The sequence below is a fragment of the Mesoplodon densirostris genome, chromosome 7 (genome assembly GCF_025265405.1).
Source record: "Mesoplodon densirostris isolate mMesDen1 chromosome 7, mMesDen1 primary haplotype, whole genome shotgun sequence".
NCBI classification, from domain to species: Eukaryota; Metazoa; Chordata; class Mammalia; order Artiodactyla; family Ziphiidae; genus Mesoplodon; species Mesoplodon densirostris.
Genome location: NC_082667.1, coordinates 117752935 through 117775170, shown reverse-complemented (window position 1 = coordinate 117775170; position 22236 = coordinate 117752935). Strand labels below are relative to the sequence as shown.

Genomic DNA, 22236 nt, shown 5'->3' with positions numbered 1-22236 from the left:
CATAGGGCAAGGCTGTGATGTTTCATAGTCTGTGGGTTGCAACATGATGACAGTCCTCAACACATGGTGATTCCCTGAAAGTGGTAGAGGGGTACAGTGGGGTTTAGGATTTAACAGGACCCAACTCTTCTGCTGTCCCTTGAGAAAATGAATGTGCCCTCTGGACCAGCCTGCAGTGTTGTCCGTACTGCAGCAGGAAGGCCCCTGAGCTCGGAGGGCAAAGAAGAGCAGGCCCAGGGGGAGCCCCTCGCTCTGGACCCCACTGCAGCATCCATCCCGGCAACTGCGCTGTCTCCGCCTCGGTCCTCTTTCTGACCTGGGCCCCCACTTGAGTCAACGGGAAGGAGGCTGAACCTCTCAGGGGACCAAGAGCGGAACCAAGGCTAGACACAACCGGCTCCTCTCCCAGGGTCTTCTCTGGAAAGGTACCACTTAACCCCCAGCGATCCTCTAAGACTTTCCACTGTTGGCCACAGGTGCAGAGCCTGCCAGAGCTCTCCTGGGGCTCGATGTCTGCTGGGAACATCAACACTTTCTCAAGAGCAAAAGCAATCATGTCTCCTGAGAAGGGCTGTCAGACCTCCTACCAGACTAGGACCCACACGTTTGCCTTTCCTGTTACTCATAGTTGCCTCAGATCCAGCACCTAGCATCCAAGGAATCTGTGCCCCCGGCGGCGGCGAGGTGTTCACTCACGACTCCCACTGGAAATTACAGCCCTGCTCTACGCCATGGGGAATTTCAATATGCTCACGGTCTGAAGCTGGCCAACATAAACCTAATGGATTTGGTTTAGTGTCTGTTGCCAAGTAACACACAGCTGATTAGCCCGGCTCATGGATGCGCTGGAACCATCTGGCTATTCCCGGCTTCTCCACGTACTCTTCCTCAGACTGGCATCCACGGAGAAAGACAACCCTGGCCCGGCCAGGCACAGAGATGCGAAGGCTGCTGGCAGTTCTGAGCGAGGAACTGTGCCCCGCAAGACAGCCCTGGGAGTGTTGACTTGCCCAACTGGACAGGTCGTGTGAAGGCGGTTGTGATGCACACAGAACAGGGATGGATTTCTGCCTCCTGGGTGGAGAGACAAATGGAAGTGAGGAGGGGCAAAGGGGCAGGAAGAATGCCCACTATATGCAGACTCTTTGGGAATCGCTGCCAAATGGAAATAGCTCAAGACGCCTGTGAGGGTAACTGATAGAGATTCCATCAGATCTGGACCGGAAAGGGAGGTGGTAAAATCTTATTTAAGAGACCACAATGCTCAGCTGACTATGACGGAAAGTCCAACTCAATTCTCCAATAGGAAGAGAGAGCAAACTCTCTTGAAACGCTTCCTACGTTTATTCATCTTGCGCCACACGACTGCGGTTCAAAACCAAGATGGCAAACATCAGGGAAGAACGTTAGTGAAGGAAGAGATGGCAAGAGAATAGGTACTCAACGGAACAAGTATTCACTGACTGCCTATTACATGCTGGGCGCTGTGTTGGGGGCTGGGTATCGAGTGGATAAGCTGATCCGGCCCAGAGAGGAAGGCAGACATACCATAAGGAGAACACGAGCGGACCTTCAGAGGCGGAAGCTCTACCTTTTATAGATTCTGTCCCTGGGGCTTCTCTTTGCCTCGGCATCTCCCTCCCTAAGACAGTGGTCTTTAAGACCTGTTGCTTTACCTGTCTTCAGCTCCCTTAGGTAACTGTGTTTCTGAGCTCTACCCTAAGAGAGTTTGGTTTTTGGTGCACAGTATGGGGAAGAAATCTGTATTTTTTTCCCAAGTTCTCCAGGTAATTCTGGCGATCAGCTGGATCTGGAACACTGTCTCAGTGGATCTATGTTAGGTGACTGCAAGGGGGTACTAAGTACCTGAGGAGAGGCACCGTGCAACTCACGTTCTCTCCTATAAGAGGAGATACAATGTCTTCTCCTCTGGGAAACTAGCCCCGACGGTGTTTGGGGTGCCTCCTCTGAACCCCTTCCTTAAGCAAAGACCATTATTAAAATAATGTTGGCTTATTCTGAGTCTCTGCTGTGAGACTCTGAATTCTGAAATGACTGGTACGTCTTATTCATCTCTCTTCCTTGGTGTTTAGCATAAAGGGTGCATGATAAATATCTGCTGTGGGGTGAGGAGGCTGAACGATTTTCTTGTATTTGAGCCCTGCCCACAGGATGCAACATGGGCAGGTGACATGCACATGGAATATCACAAGACATAGGCCAGAAACACCCCTCCACAATGGGATGACAGGCGCATTCACTGAGGTTGCTGGTGGCAGTCTGCTGTGACAGAGCTGGGGCCCGGCTCTGGGCTGCAAAACCTGCTCAGGCTTTCTGGGAGAGTATCAATTTCCCCCCCTTTTTCTCAAGCCCACTGTTTCACTTTTTAGGAGCAAATGTGAGAAATGAGAAGCATCTCAATGGGACTTGCAAGAAAACATCCAGGATTCTCAGATACACCATTAAGTTCTTAAAAGCGAAAACCCTTGGCTCCCTGAAGTGTCACCTTTTTACTAAGGCAAGTGGGTTCCCCCCACCTCCACTGCCTGTTTTTAAGAAATGTCTATAATAAAGCCACATTTTCAGAGACTATGAAATAACTGATGATGGATGAAATCTTCTCTAATTTGAAGACATTAAGAAGTAAAATAGAAAAATATCTTGAAATTCTGTGTTGGTTGAAACACTAAAAAAGAAGCAAAATACTCTCTTTCAAATCGTTTTACTTTGTGAAGGTTTCACCCTGCACTCACACGTGAGAGTGTATGTCTGTGGGGGGGATGCAGGGGTGCGTGCATGTGTGGTGAGGGGGCGAGGGGGAGGGAGGGAAGACACTAGGGGTGGATGGGCAGCAGTGAGCAAGTCTGAAGACGTGTTTTTTCACTTGTCGACCAACTCAAATTCCAGAAACAGTGACGTTCTACTGCCATCTCGTGGCACCGTGAGATATTCACAGGCGGCATGACCTGCTCAGACTCTATAAACTAAATCCCACGACAACCCAGTAGCCCACGCAAAGATGTTTATCTGTGAAAAGATTGGAATAAGAAATAATCTCCATTTTTTTACTCAGAAAGATCAAGTGCTTCGCATCAATTTGGTTCAGAAAGACCTCAGGTCTTAAAACTAAGGCTACCATAACGTTTATTTTGCCATATATTAACAGTTTCATGTTGAAAAAGGCTCAACATAAAAAATCACTTTCAAAACCTACATTGTTGCATAAACCAGAATACTTGTAAACGATAAAAGTTCTTTCTTCAACATTCAATATTTTCAATTTCATCCATGTCTTCAGGGTCGAGTTGCTTAATATTGCTGTCTAAAAGAACAAAAGAGAATGGAACAGTCTTATCCCAGGGCCTAAATGAAATTTCATTCCATCCAATTACATTTCTGAAGATAGTGACACCTTGTATGGAAAGCCTCGAGATACTGGGACATTCTCTAGATTAGGTAAGGAAGGGATGGTATCCAAATAACCAATCCATACTAACTACAATGGCATCAAATGCACCAGACAAGACAACATACATGTCTAAATACTGTGGGGCAGAAAAAAATCGCCAGAGTGCAGAGAGGGGAACCTGGGAAGGTGCCTGGCTGAGCTCAGGAGGGTGAAGTGGGCGTGTGCATTGGGCAGGCGGGTTTGCTGAATGGCAACAGGGAGTGTTGATTAGCGTAGCAACAGTGATCTTAATGGTTCTTTCTCCACCCCCATCCCGCCTCCGTTATCCTAACGCAGGTGTGCTTAATCAACTTCCCTGAAGGGTCACAGCCAGTCTGTAAACCTTTTAAAATTATATTCCAAATTGCACATATGTGCCTGTGTGCATTTCCCCGGGGATAGTGTCCTTTGCTTCCCACAGAGGTTAAGTATCATTGTCTTAAAGGTGAAAGATACATCTGGAGTCCTGCGAGGGTTCTTCCTCGCCTGCTCCGCAGCTGTATCTATCCAGGGCCCTGGGGCAGGGGGACACCTCAGCTTCTGTTACCCTTCAAGTTTCCACCAGGGTGCAACACGCCCGTCCAAGAGCCCCAGCAGGTTAGCAGAGACTGCCTTGTTTAGATGGGGAGGGGCACTGGAGGAAGGCAGCAGACCTCAGGATTTAGGACTGTCCTAGTTGGTGGCTGGGGCAACAGGAAGGGGAAAATGTACATACAAAAGGAAGCTGGGGACACAGTATAATCTTAAAGGAGCTTATTACTTTGCCTAGGGTGGTTCTTCATGGACGTAAAATCTGCTCCAGATCCCAGAATGAGCAATAAAATAGAAATATGAGCTCCTATCAATTCCACTTGGTTTTCACAGCTTCCTTTAATTACCCCTGCCTCCTGTTAGGAACTCTGGCACTAAGAAGTAGAAGCCTACTCCCTGGCTCCTGCCCCCACCCGATCACAAGCCTCTGGGCTCGAGGTCCACGACACACATCGTCACTGTCAACGTGGGCAGGTCCACAGCTCTGGGCATGAAGGCTACTACTCACTGAAGTGGTCCTGGATCTTCATCAGCAGGGGCAGCTTATCCACCTCGATCATGTTGAAGGCAAAGCCTCTTATCCCAAAGCGGCCTGTCCGCCCAATACGGTGGAGGTAGGTCTCATAGTCTGGCTCCTCTGCTGGGTTCACAGGCAGGTCAAAGTTCACAACAATCGTGACCTGCTTCACGTCAATCCCTGGAAGAAGAACGACACTGCAGGGTCCTGCAACTTTTTCCTCAGGACATAGCTATTCAAGAACGTTTGCCGAGGGAATTCTCATTTAATAGACACAATCTGTAAATCAAACCTGCTTTTACGTAAATGAAATAGGTCCTTTGGTCAGGCAGTGTGCTTGCAAGTATGTATGTCTATGATGCTGGATAAGAATGTCAGTAGAAGCGAATTATACAGAAGTCTAAATATGTACAAAGCGCGCGTGCGTGTATGTGTGTGCATGTGCGTGTGTGCGTGTGTGTTGGGGAGGGGCTCTCAGCAGGTCACAGAGCCCTTCCATCTTCTCCACCCCCACTGTGCTAAGTGCCCAGCAAGCTCCTTAGTCTCACATCCCCCTACCCATCACAGGGCCCCAGCTCCACCCCATTCCATGGCCATTGTTCCCGTCAGGTCATTTTATCCATTGTCTCAACTGTTACAACAATTTCCGGACTGGTCTCCCCAATCCCTCATCTCCCACTCCTCTAATCGTCACCGTGGTCACCACAGCAACGTCCAGAGCACTTGTGTTTAGTATCCAGCTGCCCAAACAGTACAGGATAAAGTACAAACCACTCAAGACTTCCAAGAGTTCTCCCCTTCCTTTCACACCTTTCACTCCTAATGTTTCCTAGGAAGACGTGTGTGCTCACCTAGTACCTCCATTCCTCAACACTAACAAGCTGTTGGGGTCATAATCCTCGTCCTGCCTGTACTGTGCTTTGACTCTGGAGCAATTTGTGCCCTCTTTTCTCTGGGGTCTGGAGTTGTGCTGTCCAGTCTGGTAACCATTGGCCTTACGGCTATTTAAATTAATTCAAATTAAAAATCCAGTTCCTCAGCCATACTAGTCACACATCAAGTGCTCAAGAGCCACCATATATGGCTTGGACAGCAGAGAATAGGAGATTTATATCAATGCAAACATTTCTATTGGCTAGTGCTGGCCTAGAGGGTCAGGAGTCCAGGCAGCGTGCTCCCGAGGGGAAGGAACCTCGTCCTTTTTTAGGCTACTCCTCCAAATGCCAAGCTCAGCACTCATGGCAGGTCCTCGGTTCTATCTGGTGAACTAGTAATAAATTAGGAAACATGGTTTGAGTCTGCGGTGTAGGCAAGGATACAGGAGGAATGAGGAAAGTACGAAGGCCCTCCTCTTGAAAAAACAAAGATTCTTCTTCCAGTAGTCAAGAGTTTTAAAATTAAAAACACCTCAGAGATGACCAACATCATTAGTCATTAGGGAACACAAGTTGAAAACACGAGATGCCACACACATCTACTAGAAAGCTTAAGATGAAAAAAGTGTCAATAGCAATTACTGACAAGGATGGAGAACAACTGGAACTCTCCTGTATTGCTGGTAGAGCTGCAAAAGGGTACAGCCACTCTGGAAAACAGTTTTGCAGTTTCCTATAAAGCTAAACATACACTTACCACATGACCCAGAAATCCTCCTCCCAGGCATTTACCCAAGAGAAATGAAAGCATATGTCTACATAAGCCTTATACATGAATGTTTATTACAGCTTTAGTCCAAACAGCCCAAGCTGTAACCAATCCAAATGTCCATCAGCTGGTGAATGGAAGACCTAATTGTGGTACGACCCAGTCAATGGAATACTACTCAGCAATATCAAGGAATGACCTACAGATACATGTAACAACACTGATGAATTCCAAAGTACTATGTCAAGTGGAATAAATCAGACACAAAGGCTACCAGCTGTATGATTTAACTTACATGTCATTCTGCAAAAGACAAAAATACAGAGACAGAAATCTGATCAGTGGTTGGCCATTAGTTGGTCATTAGTTTCAGAGACTGGTTGAAAATGGGCACTGAGAAATGTTGAGGGGAGATGGAAATGTTCCATATTTTGATTACAGTGATGGGTACGTGACTATATGTTTGTCAAAACTCTCTGAAACGTATCCTTAAAAAGAGTGAATTTTATCATATGTAAATGATACCTCAATAAACTTGACTTTAAGTGCATACACATACACACCTCGAGCACAGACGTTGGTTGTTATAAGAACTTTCTCCTTCCCATCTCGAAACCTCTGAATGACGGAAGCTCGCTGATCCACAGTCAGCTCTCCACTTAACAGAGACACCTGGTGGCCATCCTTTATCATCTCCACAGTCAACCATTTGGCATTTTGACGAGTCTGCATGAAAATCAAAACCCAGCATGGCGCCCAAGTTGAAGCAGCCTATGTGTGCAGCGCTCACGTCTGCAGGGCATGGGAGCTGGGGGTGCTGCAGAGGAGTTTTGCTTCACCTTCCCTTTGGGGCCTAGAGGGATCTGAGAATGTGGCAGGGGATTCTCCCTCCCCCGTGCTTTTTAAGGGGCGCATCCTCTCAACCTGTAAGAGCTTTGGCTTCTCAGCCCTGAAACAGAGAATAAAATGCTCTGCCCACCTCTCATGGTGGTCTGATGACAAAATGAGGTCACCTAACGATGACATCCTTGTGTACGCCAGGCACTTTGCTAAAACCTTTACGTGCATCACGTTCATCTGCTTTCATAATGATTTGATGAAGTAACTACCTAAGTTCATTTTAAAAAACTGAAAAATAAACCCAAAGCTTAAAACCATTAAGTGATTTGCCCAAGGTCACATGGCTAGTCCGTGGCAGAGCTGAGCTTTCCTTTACTCTACAAGTATGTTTCCAGGGCCATCCATGTGCTGGGTGGGGCTATTCTAGGGCGGGGGCATGAAGGGGAGTGGAACAGGTGAGAACCTGCTCTCGTGGAGCTGACAGTGTGCACATGGTGGTGAAAAAATACAACCAAGACATGAACACGAAAAACGCCAGATAGGAAAAGTAAATACGAAAATAAAAACAAGGGGCTGTTAATAGTGAGTGGCTGAGTGGCTACTTGGCTCATAGTAAGTTAGGAGGAGAAGAGAACATTCTGAACCTGATAAAGGGTATCTGTGGAAACACTACAATAAACATCAAACTGAATGGGGAAGTGTTAGAAGCAGTCCCTCTAAAAGAAGGATGCCCAGGGAGTTCCCTGGTGGCCTAGTAGTTAGGATTCCAGGCTTTCACTGCCGTGGCCCAGTTTAAATCCCTTGTCAGGCAACTGAGATCCCGCAAGCGGCGTGGCGTGACCAAAAAAGAAAGAAAGAGAAAAAGAAATAAAAGAAGGATGCCCTCTGTTTCACACCATATTGAAGTCCTATTCCATTACTTCAGTTTCACCCATAAAATACAGATAATCTCTATTCAGAGTTGCTCTGAAGATTAAACAACATAATGTACAAAAAGCACCCAACGCGGTGCCCAGCTCCACCTGCACAGAAATCTGGGCACGAGTAAGACAAGTCCCGGCAGACTTACGTGGCAGAATATGATGGCCTGGCCAATGGTGATGCCACCGTAGATGTTGCACAGAGCCTGGTACTTGTCTTTCCTATTCCTGCACAACACGTAATACTGTCGGATGTTGTTCAGGGTCAGCTCCTCTCTTCGTAACTTGATAACGTTGGGGTCAGGAATGATTCGCTCCGCAAACTGCCACACGGAGTCTTCAAAGGTCGCTGAAAAGAGGAGCATCTGGCACCCGGACGGTAAAGCTCTATGGGAGAGGAGGCAAGAAGGCCGTCACCCGACGGCCAGGCCTGTCCCTCTCCTTGGGGGGGCAGCTTCCAGCACCTGACGCCCACGGCCATCAGCTGCTCCCCACGCCCCTGCTCCTGCTCTGCGGTCACCGTGAAACGTGCTGCGGCCACGACAACTACACCTGCTGCAGAGCACCGTGTGTCAGCCCCTCCTGCCCACCAAGAACTTGGGGAAACGGATACGCTGAATGTGGGGCTCCAGAGTGAAGTTTAGGTAAGTCATCTGGGTTTTCACACCAGTCTTCTCCTTAGGAGAGACGGGCTCGTGGAGCCTAGGGTGTTAGTCTAGGTGCTGTTTACGGCAATCATCCCGCACAAGTTCCATGCGGATGAAGGGCATAGAGGCTCACCATTCGATGGCAGGTGTTCTATCTCTGGGGCGGGAAAGAACAGCCACATTAAGTCTATTTGGAATGGGAAGAACCTGGATATAAATAAAAGGGGAGCAGAAGGCGAAGATGCTACTGCATGTGGAATGTAAACTGAACCCACAGTGAACAGAGGCTAATTCATACCAAGTTCAGAAAAAAGGCAAAATGAATGTACGGAGTCAGCAGTCAGGATACAGCTAAGCCTGTGGAGGAGAGAGGGGAGGGTGACAGGAAAGGGGCTGTAGGGGACTCCCAGGGTGCCAGTAAAGTTCTATGTCTTGACCTGGGCCATTGTCCCATGAGCACAGCCTCTCTGTGATAGTTCAACCAGCAGTACACTTAGGATTTGTATATTTCTCTGCACATATTTTATACATCAATTAAAAAGTTAATTCTTTAAACAACGAAATAGAAGAGAGACCAGAGGGGAATCACTGCCTTTGAGAAGACAACAGAGCACTTAGAGAAGAAGCTGTTAGGTCTAAAAGTGAGGTGAGCTCATACAGTCCAGCGATTCCCAAACATTATTTCAAGCCTGGGACCTGAATCATCTGGGAGCTTTTCAAACAACAATCGGACCGATTTCTGGTTGGCCACGGGAGACTACGTTTGTTACCTTCTCAGTGTCCAGCATCCCACTAATGTGACCATAAAGTGATTAAGATATGAACTCACAAAACGTGCAGAATAAGAGAAACGGGTGGATATTTCAATATATTTTTGCAAGATGGAAAAGTGTGATAACCAAGAAAGTGGATGAAGCTACAATGTGAGCGCTACAGAGGGAAGTGCTGATGCAAAGGCCGCGGTTCCCTCAGAACCACTGGGAGGCCTAGGACGTGCAAGATCAGAGGCCTGGTGGGGGTGGGGTGAGGGCTGTGAGAAGACATGAGGAGAACCTGGATCAGCAGGCGGCGGCACTCGGCCATCTGCTCTCCCACACCCTTCACCTGGAAAAAGAGGGCACTAGGACTGGTATCCCAAGGCTGCGGCCATTTCATTCCAGAAAGAAAACCTATACAAATTGTCCAAGGGAAGGAAACATGGGCTGTTCTGCAGAACACACTGGATTTTGAAGACTAAGTAGGAAAAGAATGCAAAATATTTCGTTAACAATTTTTAGATTGATAACATTACTTGTTAAGATGCTATTTTTGATATGTCACGTTAAATATTTTATAACATGAACTTCACCTGTTTCTTTTTTAATGTGGCTATTAGAACATTTTAAATTACACATGTGGCTTACATTATACTTCTATTGGACAGCGCTGTGACTTAATGTATTTTAAGCAAAAGAAAGGAAAACTGAACAATGGAGGGATGAACAACCAACATGAATACTCTAATTTTACTTAATATTCTTTTTAGTAGAAAGCCCTTTTTGACTACTGAATCTCCCCTGGACTTCCGCATCTTTTATTCACTGTTACATTTAAACATACCAACTTATTGGTAGGGTATGGCAAGAAGGGAGTCTTGCTTGATCCTGGGCCCACATTTTTTTAAATAGGAAGGCTGGATGAAAATAGATACAAGGAGCAGCTGGACCCCACCCTTCTCTGGCAGCTCAGCTTGTACAAGCAGAAGAGCCTCAGCAGAAGGTGAGGGTAAAGCAGACAGCTGAACAGGGGATCAAGTGAAAATGCGTATACTGAACGGTGGACCCCCCTCAGCCCATCCACCAGAGCGTCCTGCTCTCCTCCCAGGATGCCAGCAGTGGAGTGTCCCGGGAAGGAGATTAGACACATTACATACTCCTAAAGACCTCCAGGTGACAAGCATCCTCAAGTGAAGCTTCCGAGTTACAAGCCCCAACCGTGCACACAGAGCTGTCGATAAATACGCTTTCTAGTTCCTCAGCTTGGGTTACGAAAGGCTAGTGCAGGGTCACCAGATGTGAGGAGGAAAGATCCGCCACAAAGACAGACTGTAGCCAACAAACACAAAAGGAAACTTAGATCACTCAGAGACAGGGTTGAGAACAGAAAAAAAAACTGTAATGCTATAATTAATATCCTCAAAGAGATAACTGTAGATATCACATATCTTTCTTGTGTTATGGATGTTTTGCATCCATAAGACAAGGAAAGGAAGCTATGGAAAAGAAACAGAGGACAATGCCGGTATGACCCAGACCGGACAGAAAAAGGCTAACTGACTGTGTTATTTTAGTGACGGATGGCATGACACATACAACTGGGTTAAAGAGGTAAATAATGGAAACAGAGCAGACTGCACCAAATGAAGGGATGAATTCGGGACTAGGCCTGGCGGAGAAGGGATGTGGAAAGCATATATGGAAACTGAATCGCACCAGTTCAGGATGAGACAGGCAATACTTCTAAATTAAGTTTTTTGCCTCCTCCAAACACACCAGTGCTCAGCTGGATTAGTTTGCCCACACCATGCAAAGGGACATGTGTGACTGTATCTTTCCCTTGCCATCCCTATGAAACTGAGTAAAGTTACATTTCCTGGTTCAGAGGCTGCAAGTAAAGGGTCCTGCAGGTGAACGGCGGGAACTTTTGATAACAGACGTCTTTCCTCTCTCAGTGTAGAGTGGAGTGTCTCAGATCTTACCAGAGACCATGCTTCTACAGTATATCCAGTGAGATTTCAAATCACGGCAACACAAAACACACACCCCCCACCTCCAATCTCTTAGGTACTTGGTTTTGAAAAAATGGAGTCTCAAAACATCTTTTTGGCTTCTATGAAGTTTTTATCCAACACAGAAAATATACAACAAAAGACTGTTGACATTGTATCCAAATACAAATTAGCCTTTGTTCAACTCCCTGCATGAGCAGCAGACAGTGCAAATGTATATTCTGGCATATTCCATTCAGTCTATAAATTCCTTATCAAAGACATGAAAAGATCTTACCAGCTAAATGTCCTGCATCCTTTGTATACAATACTTCTAAAAACACATACAATTTGCTTACCTGTGATATTGAGCTTTTCATTACCAAAGTTTTGGGTCACTTTGTTATTTCAAACTTGCAGAAGCCTTACTAAGGTTCCAAACTGTGCAGAAGTGGACGTAGAGCTACCTCAGACGTGTGCCTACAAGATGCCTGCCATTGCAGCTGGCCAGTGAAAAGATTTAAAATGTTGGCCTATTTTCAAAGTTTGAGACAAAAAGAATGTCCAACTCCAACTTGGAAATACGTCAAGGATGAGAATGGAGAAAAAGATTATAGTAAAATAGAAATAACACACTGTTTCTCCCTAACTGTCTGATGACTTGTGAAGAGGCCTTGTACTGACTGCACCTAAGCTGTCTGGTGTTCTGTAAAGGCTGCAACAAAAACTGGTAGCACAAAATGACTCATTTTTCCTTTTTTTAGGAATAAAACTGCTGCAGAAGTTGAAAAGTGTCACCAGAAAAGGACAGCCAAGTTGAGGACTTTCTCATTTCTTTACTAAATTTGTAAAGAATCCATCTTTCCGTTTGACAAGTTTAAGTCACCTCTGTGCTTTATAATCATTTTCCCTGAGGAGAAGAGGTTTCACTTATGATAACATCTAATAGACTTCGGAGTGTCTGAAAATGATGGACATTTTAGACATGGATAACCTAAACGATGGATTTATAGATGCAAAGGATCTGAATGACAAATAGTTGGTCCACTGAAACAAGCCCGCAGATACAGTGGAAGAACATTTTGAAGGAGCTAGAAATTGATTCTTGCAAGTCTAAAAACCACCGTTGCTAGTAGGTAAACTCCTAAGTATTCTACGCTTGAACACTTTTGTTCAGAGGATATCACACTGGATGATACCAAGAATCAGTGTGGGCTTCTACTATATATAAAATAGATAACTAATAAGGACCTACTGTATAGAACAGGGAACTCAAATCAATACTCTGTAATGACATATATCAAAAAAGAATCTAAAGAAGACTGAATATATGTATACCTATAACAGATTCACTTTGCTGTACAGCAGAAAACTAACACAACACTGTAAATCAACTATACTCCAAAAAAAAAAAAAATCAGTGTGAGCTTAATAAGGGCAGAGCTGCAAGTCAAAATGAATTTTAGATTTGACTGTATTCTGTTTTACTGCCACATACAAGAAAAGAGGGCTGCAGGGAGTTCAGAGGATACTGGAAAAGAGAGAGTCAAAATATCTTACCACACTGTGAGACAGAAAAAAAAGTGTCATTATTGTTTCTGTCATTAAATACAGGTACAGTAAGTCCCCTACATACGAACCTTCAAGTTGTGAACCTTCAAAGATGCGGATGTGTGTTCACATGTCCAATCACGTTAGTTCACGTGTCTGGCGTACGTTGTCACATGCATGCATCCTCTACAAGTGGTTGTGCTTTTGTGTACTTTACCGTGCCAGAATGTATAGAGTACAGCAGTACAGTGTCTTTATTTGAAGCAAGAGGACGACTTCACTGAACTCCTTGCTGTGTAACATGAGGCGCTTACTAATGAAGACCTGATGGAATTGGAGGCCCAGAGAAAGGACGAAGAGAGAAAAGAGGAAGAAGTAACTGAAGAACTGAGGAGATCCACGACGCAGGAAATGGCAAGGGGATTTTCTTTATCTGAGGAGGCACTGTTAGTTTTTGACGCACAGTACCTGAACGTAGAACGGTACACAAACGTTGCAGCAGCCGTTCAGAATGCAATCTAGTGCTACCGTGTCATCTATGATGAGAAAAAAAGAGCCACTACCCAGACATCACTGGATCATTTTTTTCAAGACAGAATTGAATCCAGCAAAGAACCAAAACCTTTAACATCAACCTCAGGCGTGAGTGAAACTGCAGCTTGCCCTCCGTCTCCTATTGCTGACGATCCTTCAGCTCTACCGTCTCCCACCTCCTCTCCCTCCTCCAGTCAGTAACTCTTCTTGCCTGTTCACTCAATGCCAGCCCCTGGATGCCAGCTGTTGTACTGTACTACTGTACTTTTCAAGGTACTGTACTGTAGATTAAAAGTGTTTATTTTTTGTGTTTGTTTTTTATGTATTATTTGTGTGAAAAGCATTATGAACCTATTACAGTACAGCACTATATAGCCAACTGTGCTAGTTGGGTACCTAGGCTAACTTTGTTGGACTTATGAACAAACTGGACTTAACGAACACGCCCTCGGAACAGAACTCATTTGTATGTGGGGACGTACTGTAACATGTTTAATTAGTTCTATCGTATTTACGTTCTCCTCATAAATAGTTCTATCATTATGTATATTAAGCATATACAATAGGGAATTCCAGGGAGGTCCAGTGGTCAGGACTCAGTGCTCTCACTGCTGAGGGCCCGGGTTTGATCCCTGGTTGGGGAACTAAGATCCTGCAAGCTGTGTGGTGTGGCCAAAGAAAAAGAAAAAAAAAAAAAAATACAATAGCACAGCCTCCAAAATTTAAGCAGCCAATCATGTTTAAAAAGATTAAATTGCTATATCAGAGACGAAACATTATTGTTGTATTTTTCTCATACATATTATTTAATTAGTTCTCTTATGAATTACTACTAATTGCCAGTTTAGTTCTACAGTTGTTTTGTTTAAATGGTAGCACTAACGTAACAGAAAAGTACAGAATAATACATAATTTCAAACAAACATATATTTTCCATATTTTATGTTAAAGTAATAACACATGTACGATTATTTCTTCTGTATTATAGTTTTATATATATATATATATATATATATATGAGATATATGTGTGTGTATGTATGTACATATATATTTGCCTGCTATGACTGTATCCCGGGTTGTCTTCCTAAAAAGTTGGTCACCGCAGGGAAATAAGTAACATAAGAAATTTCCCCAGATCTGGCAGGCACAAGTTTTCGGAATGAAAAGAGTGTGCCATGTGTCTAGTACAATGAAGAAAAAAAAGATCTGAACCAAAGCACATCACTGAGAAGTTTCAGTACATCATGGAGAAAAAGATTCCAAAACCTTCTAGCGAGGAAAAAACAGATCACAGACAAAAGTCTGAGGATCAGGATGACATTAAACTTTCCAGCAGCAACACTCTGGAAACAGAGTTATTAATTATAGTAAAAAAACAACCACTTTTCTCTTTTCAACACTGTCTCCGAATTTACAGGGAGAAAGCTTTTCAAGACAGGATTCCACATCCAGGGAAACTCAACCCAAAGATCAAATTTACAGGTACAGTAAAAACATTTTCAGACAAGCAGGGGCTAGAAAATGAACTTCCTACACATCCTTTTGCAGGAAGCCATTAGCAGATACATTCCAGCATATTCAGTAAACCAACAGTAAACCAAGAAGGACCCACAAGACAGGAGATTCAAAACTGTTAATGAGGACAGGGGAAACCTGTAATGTGGCTGTGACCACAGGACTGGAGTGCAGACAGTCCAGGCTGAAACTGGAGACAGTGAGTGTGGGAGATCTCCCAGAAAATAAGAAACCGATGGAATTTTAAGATGTATTTGACTATCTGGAGATATCATGGACATATGACACGTATGACGAAACAGGTAGAGAAAAATTAAAGACCGCTACACAGTGACAGTAACCAAATGAAGGAAAAGAGGCAACTCTAGGGGGAGAAGCACAAGAAAAACATAATAATAAGAATTCAATACTCAGCAGTGAACGCTATTTGTGTTGTGATAATGATATCAATACCAGCCGTGAATGTAACCAACAACGTTGTATATAATGAATATACAACGAGAAATAGCAATGTGAGCAGGTTATTTATAGATATGAAAGTTAATGTCATAACAGACAGTATTCTCTAGGGGTTGGGGCAAGGGATTACTGGTTATCATTACAAGTCTTTCAATATTATACTTGAATTTAACACAGTGTATAAATACTTTATTTAAAAATGAGCAATGCGGACTCTTAAAGCCCACTCCCAGAAATTCTGATTCAGTAAGGTTCAGGTTAGGCCTGATAATCTGAAATTTTAAGCCCCTTGGTGATCCTGGGAGAGAGGCCTAGGAAATCGACAGGATTTATTTAACAACTTACAGGTAAAGTCAGGACTAGATACTAGGCTCCTGATCCCAGGCTATTGTGTCCTCACAATAGCGCTATCAGGTTTTAATGAATTCTCTTTAGAATTTTGCTCAAGTATAAGATTACTGGCAAAATTTGGTGCAGACCCACTGTATATGGATTCCATCTGTAAGCCTGTAGCACAACAGTAAAGCAATCAGGCAAGATTACAAGATGAAGAAGTTGGGAAATTACAGCAGGCTGAAGGCCCATTGAGCTGGTGAAAATAATGAAAATCCAACTTGTTTTAAAGGTGAAAGAAGTGGGGAATAAGCAGTAAAGACAATTGGGAGCAGCAGACAAATGAAACTCCTCCCCTGGACAGAAGATCCAGGAAGAAAAGGTTACCTTTGAATACGGATGCTTTGGTCTGAGAATCCTTGCGTGTTGATCATCACATCTGCTTCATCCAGGACAAACACACGAATCTTAGTCAAATCAATTAATTTTTGCTTGAAACACCAATCTAGGACGGTCCCAGGAGTGCCAATTATAATCTGTTTGGTGATATGAGTGCCTCTGGGAACTAGGGAGCAAAGGAAAAGGGTTTAAAGGCTTCCTTCAGATGCAAACGGCTCTAACCATCCACAATTCCCGGTAATGAAACACATTTCCTAATGGTTTTCCAAGTGCCAACCCTGAGGGTCTTTGTGGTTTTTGATTTTACAGAGTTTTAGGATAAATTCCCAAGTTTCTAGATTTACAGTAATGACAATAGTCGTGCATATTTGATTCTGCCCCACGGTCATTTAAAAAGCCACCCTGCAGCATTCCCATTGTCCTACAGAAACACTGGCACAGCAGTGAAAGGCCTACAAATCTTCCCCAAATGGAAAACAACCAAAATGTCTATCAACAGGTTACACGAAATAAATGACAGAATATTATGCAGCTAGTCAAAAGAATGAGGTGGGGCTATACATACTGACATGAAAAGATGTTTAAAACGTGTAAGTTTTTGAACAGTATGAAAAAAATGCTCCCATTTTTGTAAGCACTCAAAAACAAAACAAAAAACACACAAAGATTTGTTAACAAAACCACAGCTGTCTTTGGAAATAGGTTTTTGAAAGAAAGAACAACTTTCACTTTTACCTTTGAATTTTCTGTGTTTTAGTTTTTTTTTTCACTTTATGCATGTAATACTTTAATGAACAAGTGAAACAATAAAAGCTGTTCTGCACAAAACAACTGAGCCTCACAGAAAAGAACAGGCAAAAGCATCCTCTTCTGGGCTGTGGGAATGATGCAGCTAACATTTACTGGGTCCTTATTATGTGCCAGGGGTGTGCACAGTGCTTTATCTGTATCATTTTATTTAATTCCAGTAACAACTCTATGATATAGGTGCCATTATATCCACCATTTTAGAGGCAAGAAAGCAGAGAAAGTATATACCACGACTGTGTTAGTGGTGCAGTCGGGATTTAAAATATCAGCCAGGGCTGGCTTGCTGGTACGTACTTCGATTCCCTCGAATAGCATACATCACTTGAACATCCACGCAGAATTTCCCCATCTGTTCGACCACACGGCCAGTTTGCAGAGCCAGTTCATAAGTAGGAGCCAAGCAGAGGCACTGAGAGAGGGAGAGAGGGAGAAGGGGGGAAGGAGAAAGGTTCATAACAGCCATTGTGCGATTCTGAAATACAATTAACATTTGTGGAGGGAGAGGCACAGAAGTGAAACTGGAGATTTGGGCTGAAGAGAATATTTTTACTTGAATACGAATTGGCAGCGGATAGATCTAGGGTGAATGTGGAGTATGGACAGGGAGAAGGGGTGAAGGATGAAGCAGCAGCTTCCTTTTATGTATTCCTCTCGGAAAGGTCATGAAGAAACACAGGTTACGGGTCACGCTGTTTTGGTAGGGGAAAAAGGGGATGTAGGGGGGCTGGGAATCAAAAAGAGAAGGGATGCAAGACTAATTACAGCTTGAGTGTGGTCCCCATCACCTCTTCCCTGATATTAAAAGTCTGCCCATTTCCAGAGCACTCCCTGCTTGGTCCAATCCATCTTACACATCTCTGGCAGAATGTTCCCTGAAACTCTTTCATTTGTTACTTCTATCCTCCCTATAAATGGTGGTTGTTGATGAATGAAGATGTCGATGGAAGAAACTGGTGATATTTAACGCATTTTTGAACTTCAATTAAGGATCTGAGATAGAGAGAGGGAAACACAGCTAAAGTGATAAAAACAGTTTCCACACACATTTCTCAACATGTGTTCAAGCATGGCTTCTCCTAAAGGATTTTTACTCATGATATCAAACCCCAGATATAAATTTCCCTGAACTTGTCTAAAGAAAGCACAGGATTTCCTATGCCTGTCACAAGTCACCCACATCCATGTCCACGGGTTATCTTGCTGCGCAGGCTGTAAACTTCCTGAGGGAATCCTTGCTGCCCCACAGCTTTGAGCCCACCCAACACTTGGGCTCCCAGTTTGTCAACCAGTTCGATGAACACAGGTTGGAGAAAGAAGGAAAGATCACCAGATACTTTCTATGTATTGACACTAGGTTGGGAGAATGGCAAGCACAGTTCCAGCCCCTGCTCAGTCGCTCTCTGACAGCTGTGACCTCACGTGTGACCTTTCCCTCTCCAAGCCTCTGTTTCCTTCTCCACTAAATGGGTAGGAGGGACTGGGTGACCTACAGCTATATAGCTATCACTACTGAATGCTCACTTTATGTTGAGCACGGTGCTAAAAATGTACCTTAATTCACTCAATCTGCATGACAATCCTATGAGGCAGGTATTCATTCATTCATTCATTCAATGTTTAAGGAGTGGTTTCTACAAGCCAAGCACTGTGATTGAAGTTAGGGTTCAAGGGTGAACAGAACTGTGATCCATACCTTTATAAATGTTATCTTTACTGACAAGAAAACATACTCCAAAAGATTTACAACCTCGCCTAAGACTTTCAGCTGGTAAGTAGAGAGGCTGGAATTGGAACCAGTCAAACTATAAAGCCTGTGCTCTCAACCACTGCCCCATACTGCTGCCCAATGCTCTGATTTTATGAAAGAATGTCTATTCTAAATATCATCACGTCATTGCAGCAATATTGCCTATTACTAAAATATCTTTGGCACCGCAAGCATTCCCATCTCTCTCCCAGCCTTTCCTTACCTGTGGAAACAATTCCAAGGCATTAACTCTGCTTAGCATTGCCAAGACAAAAGCAGCTGTCTTTCCTGTTCCAGACTGACTCTGGGCTATGAGGTTCTGAGGTCTGTAGAAAAGAGGATATGCTGGACATAAACTGAATACAAGCTCCTGGGCATAAACTGAATATAAGAGACTAAAAATAACCAGTTGGAATACCACTACCCTAGAAACTCACGGATGTGCCAGCATCATAGGGAGAGCCATCTCTTGAATTTTGGAGGGTCTATTAAATCCCATTGCATAGATCCCATTTAGTAACTCTTCTTTTCTGTCAAAAAAAAAAATCAAATACTTAAAGTCTGTGATGCGTCAGTAGCCTCAGAAATACAAACTTGAAAGGTGCATTTCTAAATTAGGCCACTTTGCAACTGAGTATAAAAAGTAATATTTGGAAATATACAAGTTAAATCTCAACTCTCAAACATACACAATCATGTCTGCACAGTTGGAGAACTAAAGTATTAAGTTATGTCATAAGCCCAGGCCAAGGATAGTGGTAAGGGCCTAACGTTGAACTTTCTCTTGAACCAAGAAAAGAAAAGGAAAAACTCATCTGATAGAAGTGCATCAATTTTCCAGTAGAGTTTTATTTTCCACACAAGCAGTAAACTAAGTGAGATTTATTGTTTATTTCTTTTTAGTCAATGACAAACTTTAATGTTTCAATGGCAATTTTCAGAGAAAACAAAATTTCATTTAGGTGATTCTTATATCATTTCTCTCTAGGAGCAGAAGACGCAATATTAGCCCATTCTTCCGAGCTAGTATTTTTAAATGTGTCTTTCCTCGGGTCTCAGGATAGATATTAGAAAGAGGATAAAGTGAAGTAGGCTGGAATACTTCCACTACAATGACATGCACATTTTGGACATGCTTAATTGGTAGATTAATTGGTAGATTACTGGCAGCCAACCTTTAATCATAAGTAAGCTTCTCCCCAACTAGAAAGCAGGCATTGGGATTTTGGATTTGCCCACTTACGTTAAGTCCGTATCAGTAACTCGACCTATTCAAATACATTTCCTTAATGCCAGTTGATAACTCCCTAGGAAATGCAAACCTACTTGGGAAAGTTATTCATTTAAATACCATCTGAGACAAAAAAAAATAACTAAAAAGGTAAAAGCTTGTAACTTATCTAAAGGGGTATTTGGGTCATCAAAATTCCTGTTATCTGTACTCTGGTATGGAGAGTAGCAATATGGCTGTGTCTGGCTTAGCTATCCCCCTTAGCACAGCAAGGTTAAAATATTTTACCATCAAAAATGTTCTCAAGTCATTGGACAATTCAGATATCCTAGTGTTCCTCTTTGAGCTATATTTTAATTGCATGCAAAATGTCCACATCTCATTTGAATATTGACCATTAGAACACGAAGGAGATCCTGATGATTATTATTAGCAGATTAGTTTGTTCTGTGCTATGCTCTCTGGAATTTTCCTACACTTAAAGTAAAAATACTCGGGCTTCCCCGCTGGCACAGCGGTTGAGAGTCCGCCTGTCAATGCAGGGGACACGGGTTTGTGCCCTGGTCCGGGAAGATCCCACATGCCGCAGAGCGGCTGGGCCCGTGAGCCATGGCCGCTGAGCCTGCGTGTCGGGAGCCTGTGCTCCGCAACGGGAGAGGCCACAACAGTGAGAGGCCTGCATACCGCAAAAAAAAATACTCACAGCCGCAGCTCTTCAAATGTTTTCACCGAGTAGAGTGGAGAGCTGGGATCCTTTTGTAAGACTTCAACTCGGTGACTGGATTCTACTAAGGACTGCCGGATTAACTTGTTCAAGAGTGAATTAGCTGCCAAATCCACTAGAAAAACAAGGATAAAACAGGGGATATTACAGGGGGAAAGTCAACCTCTAACCTCAACCAAGCCTACATCTATTGCCAGCAGACCTAATTTTTCCTTGCCAGCTGAAAATTCGTAACCCATTCCTGCATATTCTATTTCAATTTCCTCTAAAGAAGTAATCCTGACGCCTAAGTTAGTATTTCTTCTGACATTCACTATTTATAAAGAAAACAGAAGATGGTTCTTTTCCAATTAAGATGGTATTATTCACCCACGTTGTGAAAGTCATGATTAAAGGAAACAGAATGCCAGTAAGTACACGCAAATGAATTTATTTCCTACCTCCATCTTCTTCACCATCTTCTTCAGTCTTATTAACAGAACCGTCTAAAAGGATGGAAGAGAAACAACTGTAAAGATAAATGCCAAGCAGGAACGTCCAGCGTATCATCCCAGTTTCTCCTGCCGACTCTACAGTGTGTACAAAGGAAGGGTCAAGCAGTGGAGGAGTGGGTAAAAAAATGGGAAAGGGAGTGGAGGGTCTTGAATGCTAAATTAAGGGAGCCAAAGTTGCCAGGGACATGAGGAAAGCAATGCTTTTTAAATGAACTGAGCCCAATCTTCTTTAACAACACTCACCTACGTTTGTAACGGTAGTACTCTTAATACCCCGAAGGTTCTTCCGGGGATGGATGACGTTTGAAAACTATTGAAAGATACAAATTTCAGTCAACATGGGGAAGCAAGGCGTCAAGCAGCCCAGTGCCACCCCCCTAACACGGGCTGGAAGGGAGGCAGGGAAGGCCACGCCAATACTGTTTCCTTTGTGATATTATGTATTAACGGATTCCTTTGAGAAGCAGGTCTCCTGTATGAATTATCCTAAAATCAGAGGAGACGTTCTACTCCCCTGTAAATGAAGTTCCTCTTTATAAGCCTCTAGTCTAAATGTGACAGTCTTCGGGGGGTCACAGCACGAGCAAGGGAAAGCAGATAGGAAAGCGCGTTGGTAGATGAGATGGAGGCTAGCTGAGGCTTAATGGTCAAATTGGGACAGTAGAAAACTCGGTCTACTTGGGGCTCCCAGCTGCTTTCCCTCCCGCAGGTGTCTTCATTTTGCCTTTTCAAACCAAAGGTCTTGTTTCTCTCGGGGTCTCCTTTCCTGTGGCCCTCTTCCAAATCCTTGTCACACCTCCCCACCACCATCTGACACCTGGCTCCAAACCCTAGCGGAGCTCTCCCTTCCCCTCCCCAGCACATTTCCCTCTGGGAGTGCTGTTCTAGCCCCTGCCCCCTTGCCCTCCCCGGCTCGGTGGCAGTTACGTGGCCGTTCGGCTGCTCGCTCTCCGCAGCCCCTGCATCGCCTGCCGAAAATAACGACGCCATAGCTGCGATCGCTACTTCCGCTCCCAGCACGTGCGGTCGCCACAGGCGCGAGGTAGTGCCGGGCCTCACCCAGCGGCCAATGGGCTTTCTCGGGGGGCCGACCAGCCGCCGCGCGCAGGCGCCCGAACTCCGAGGTGGGGGAAGGAGTCGGGGG

The 22236-nt window shown here is 44.1% G+C and overlaps 1 protein-coding gene across 1 annotated transcript; it reads right to left on the bottom strand.

The window, feature by feature from the left end:
* Nucleotides 1-3181: 3181 nt before the first annotated feature.
* On the bottom strand, nucleotides 3182-22099 carry DDX25 (DEAD-box helicase 25). Its single transcript, XM_060103653.1, has 12 exons — nucleotides 22020-22099; nucleotides 21336-21402; nucleotides 21039-21083; nucleotides 20578-20713; nucleotides 19081-19173; nucleotides 18867-18969; nucleotides 17191-17305; nucleotides 16075-16252; nucleotides 8050-8287; nucleotides 6704-6866; nucleotides 4488-4676; nucleotides 3182-3322 (listed from the first exon to the last, which is right to left on the bottom strand). Exons 1-12 carry the CDS (start codon nucleotides 22080-22082, stop codon nucleotides 3261-3263), a joined length of 1452 nt encoding a protein of 483 aa, XP_059959636.1. The 5' UTR covers nucleotides 22083-22099; the 3' UTR covers nucleotides 3182-3260.
* Nucleotides 22100-22236: the final 137 nt, after the last annotated feature.

Coding starts and splice junctions, on each gene's coding strand:
- DDX25 (XM_060103653.1), bottom strand. CDS start 22,082: ATGGCGTCGTTATTTTCGGCAGGCGATGCAGGGGCTGCGGAGAGCGAG. Junction 8,288..16,074: donor CAAAGCATCCGTATTCAAAG/GTAACCTTTTCT, acceptor CCTCTCCCATAG/AGCTTTACCGTCCGGGTGCC. Junction 3,323..4,487: donor GAAGATCCAGGACCACTTCA/GTGAGTAGTAGC, acceptor TTGTTCTTTTAG/ACAGCAATATTAAGCAACTC.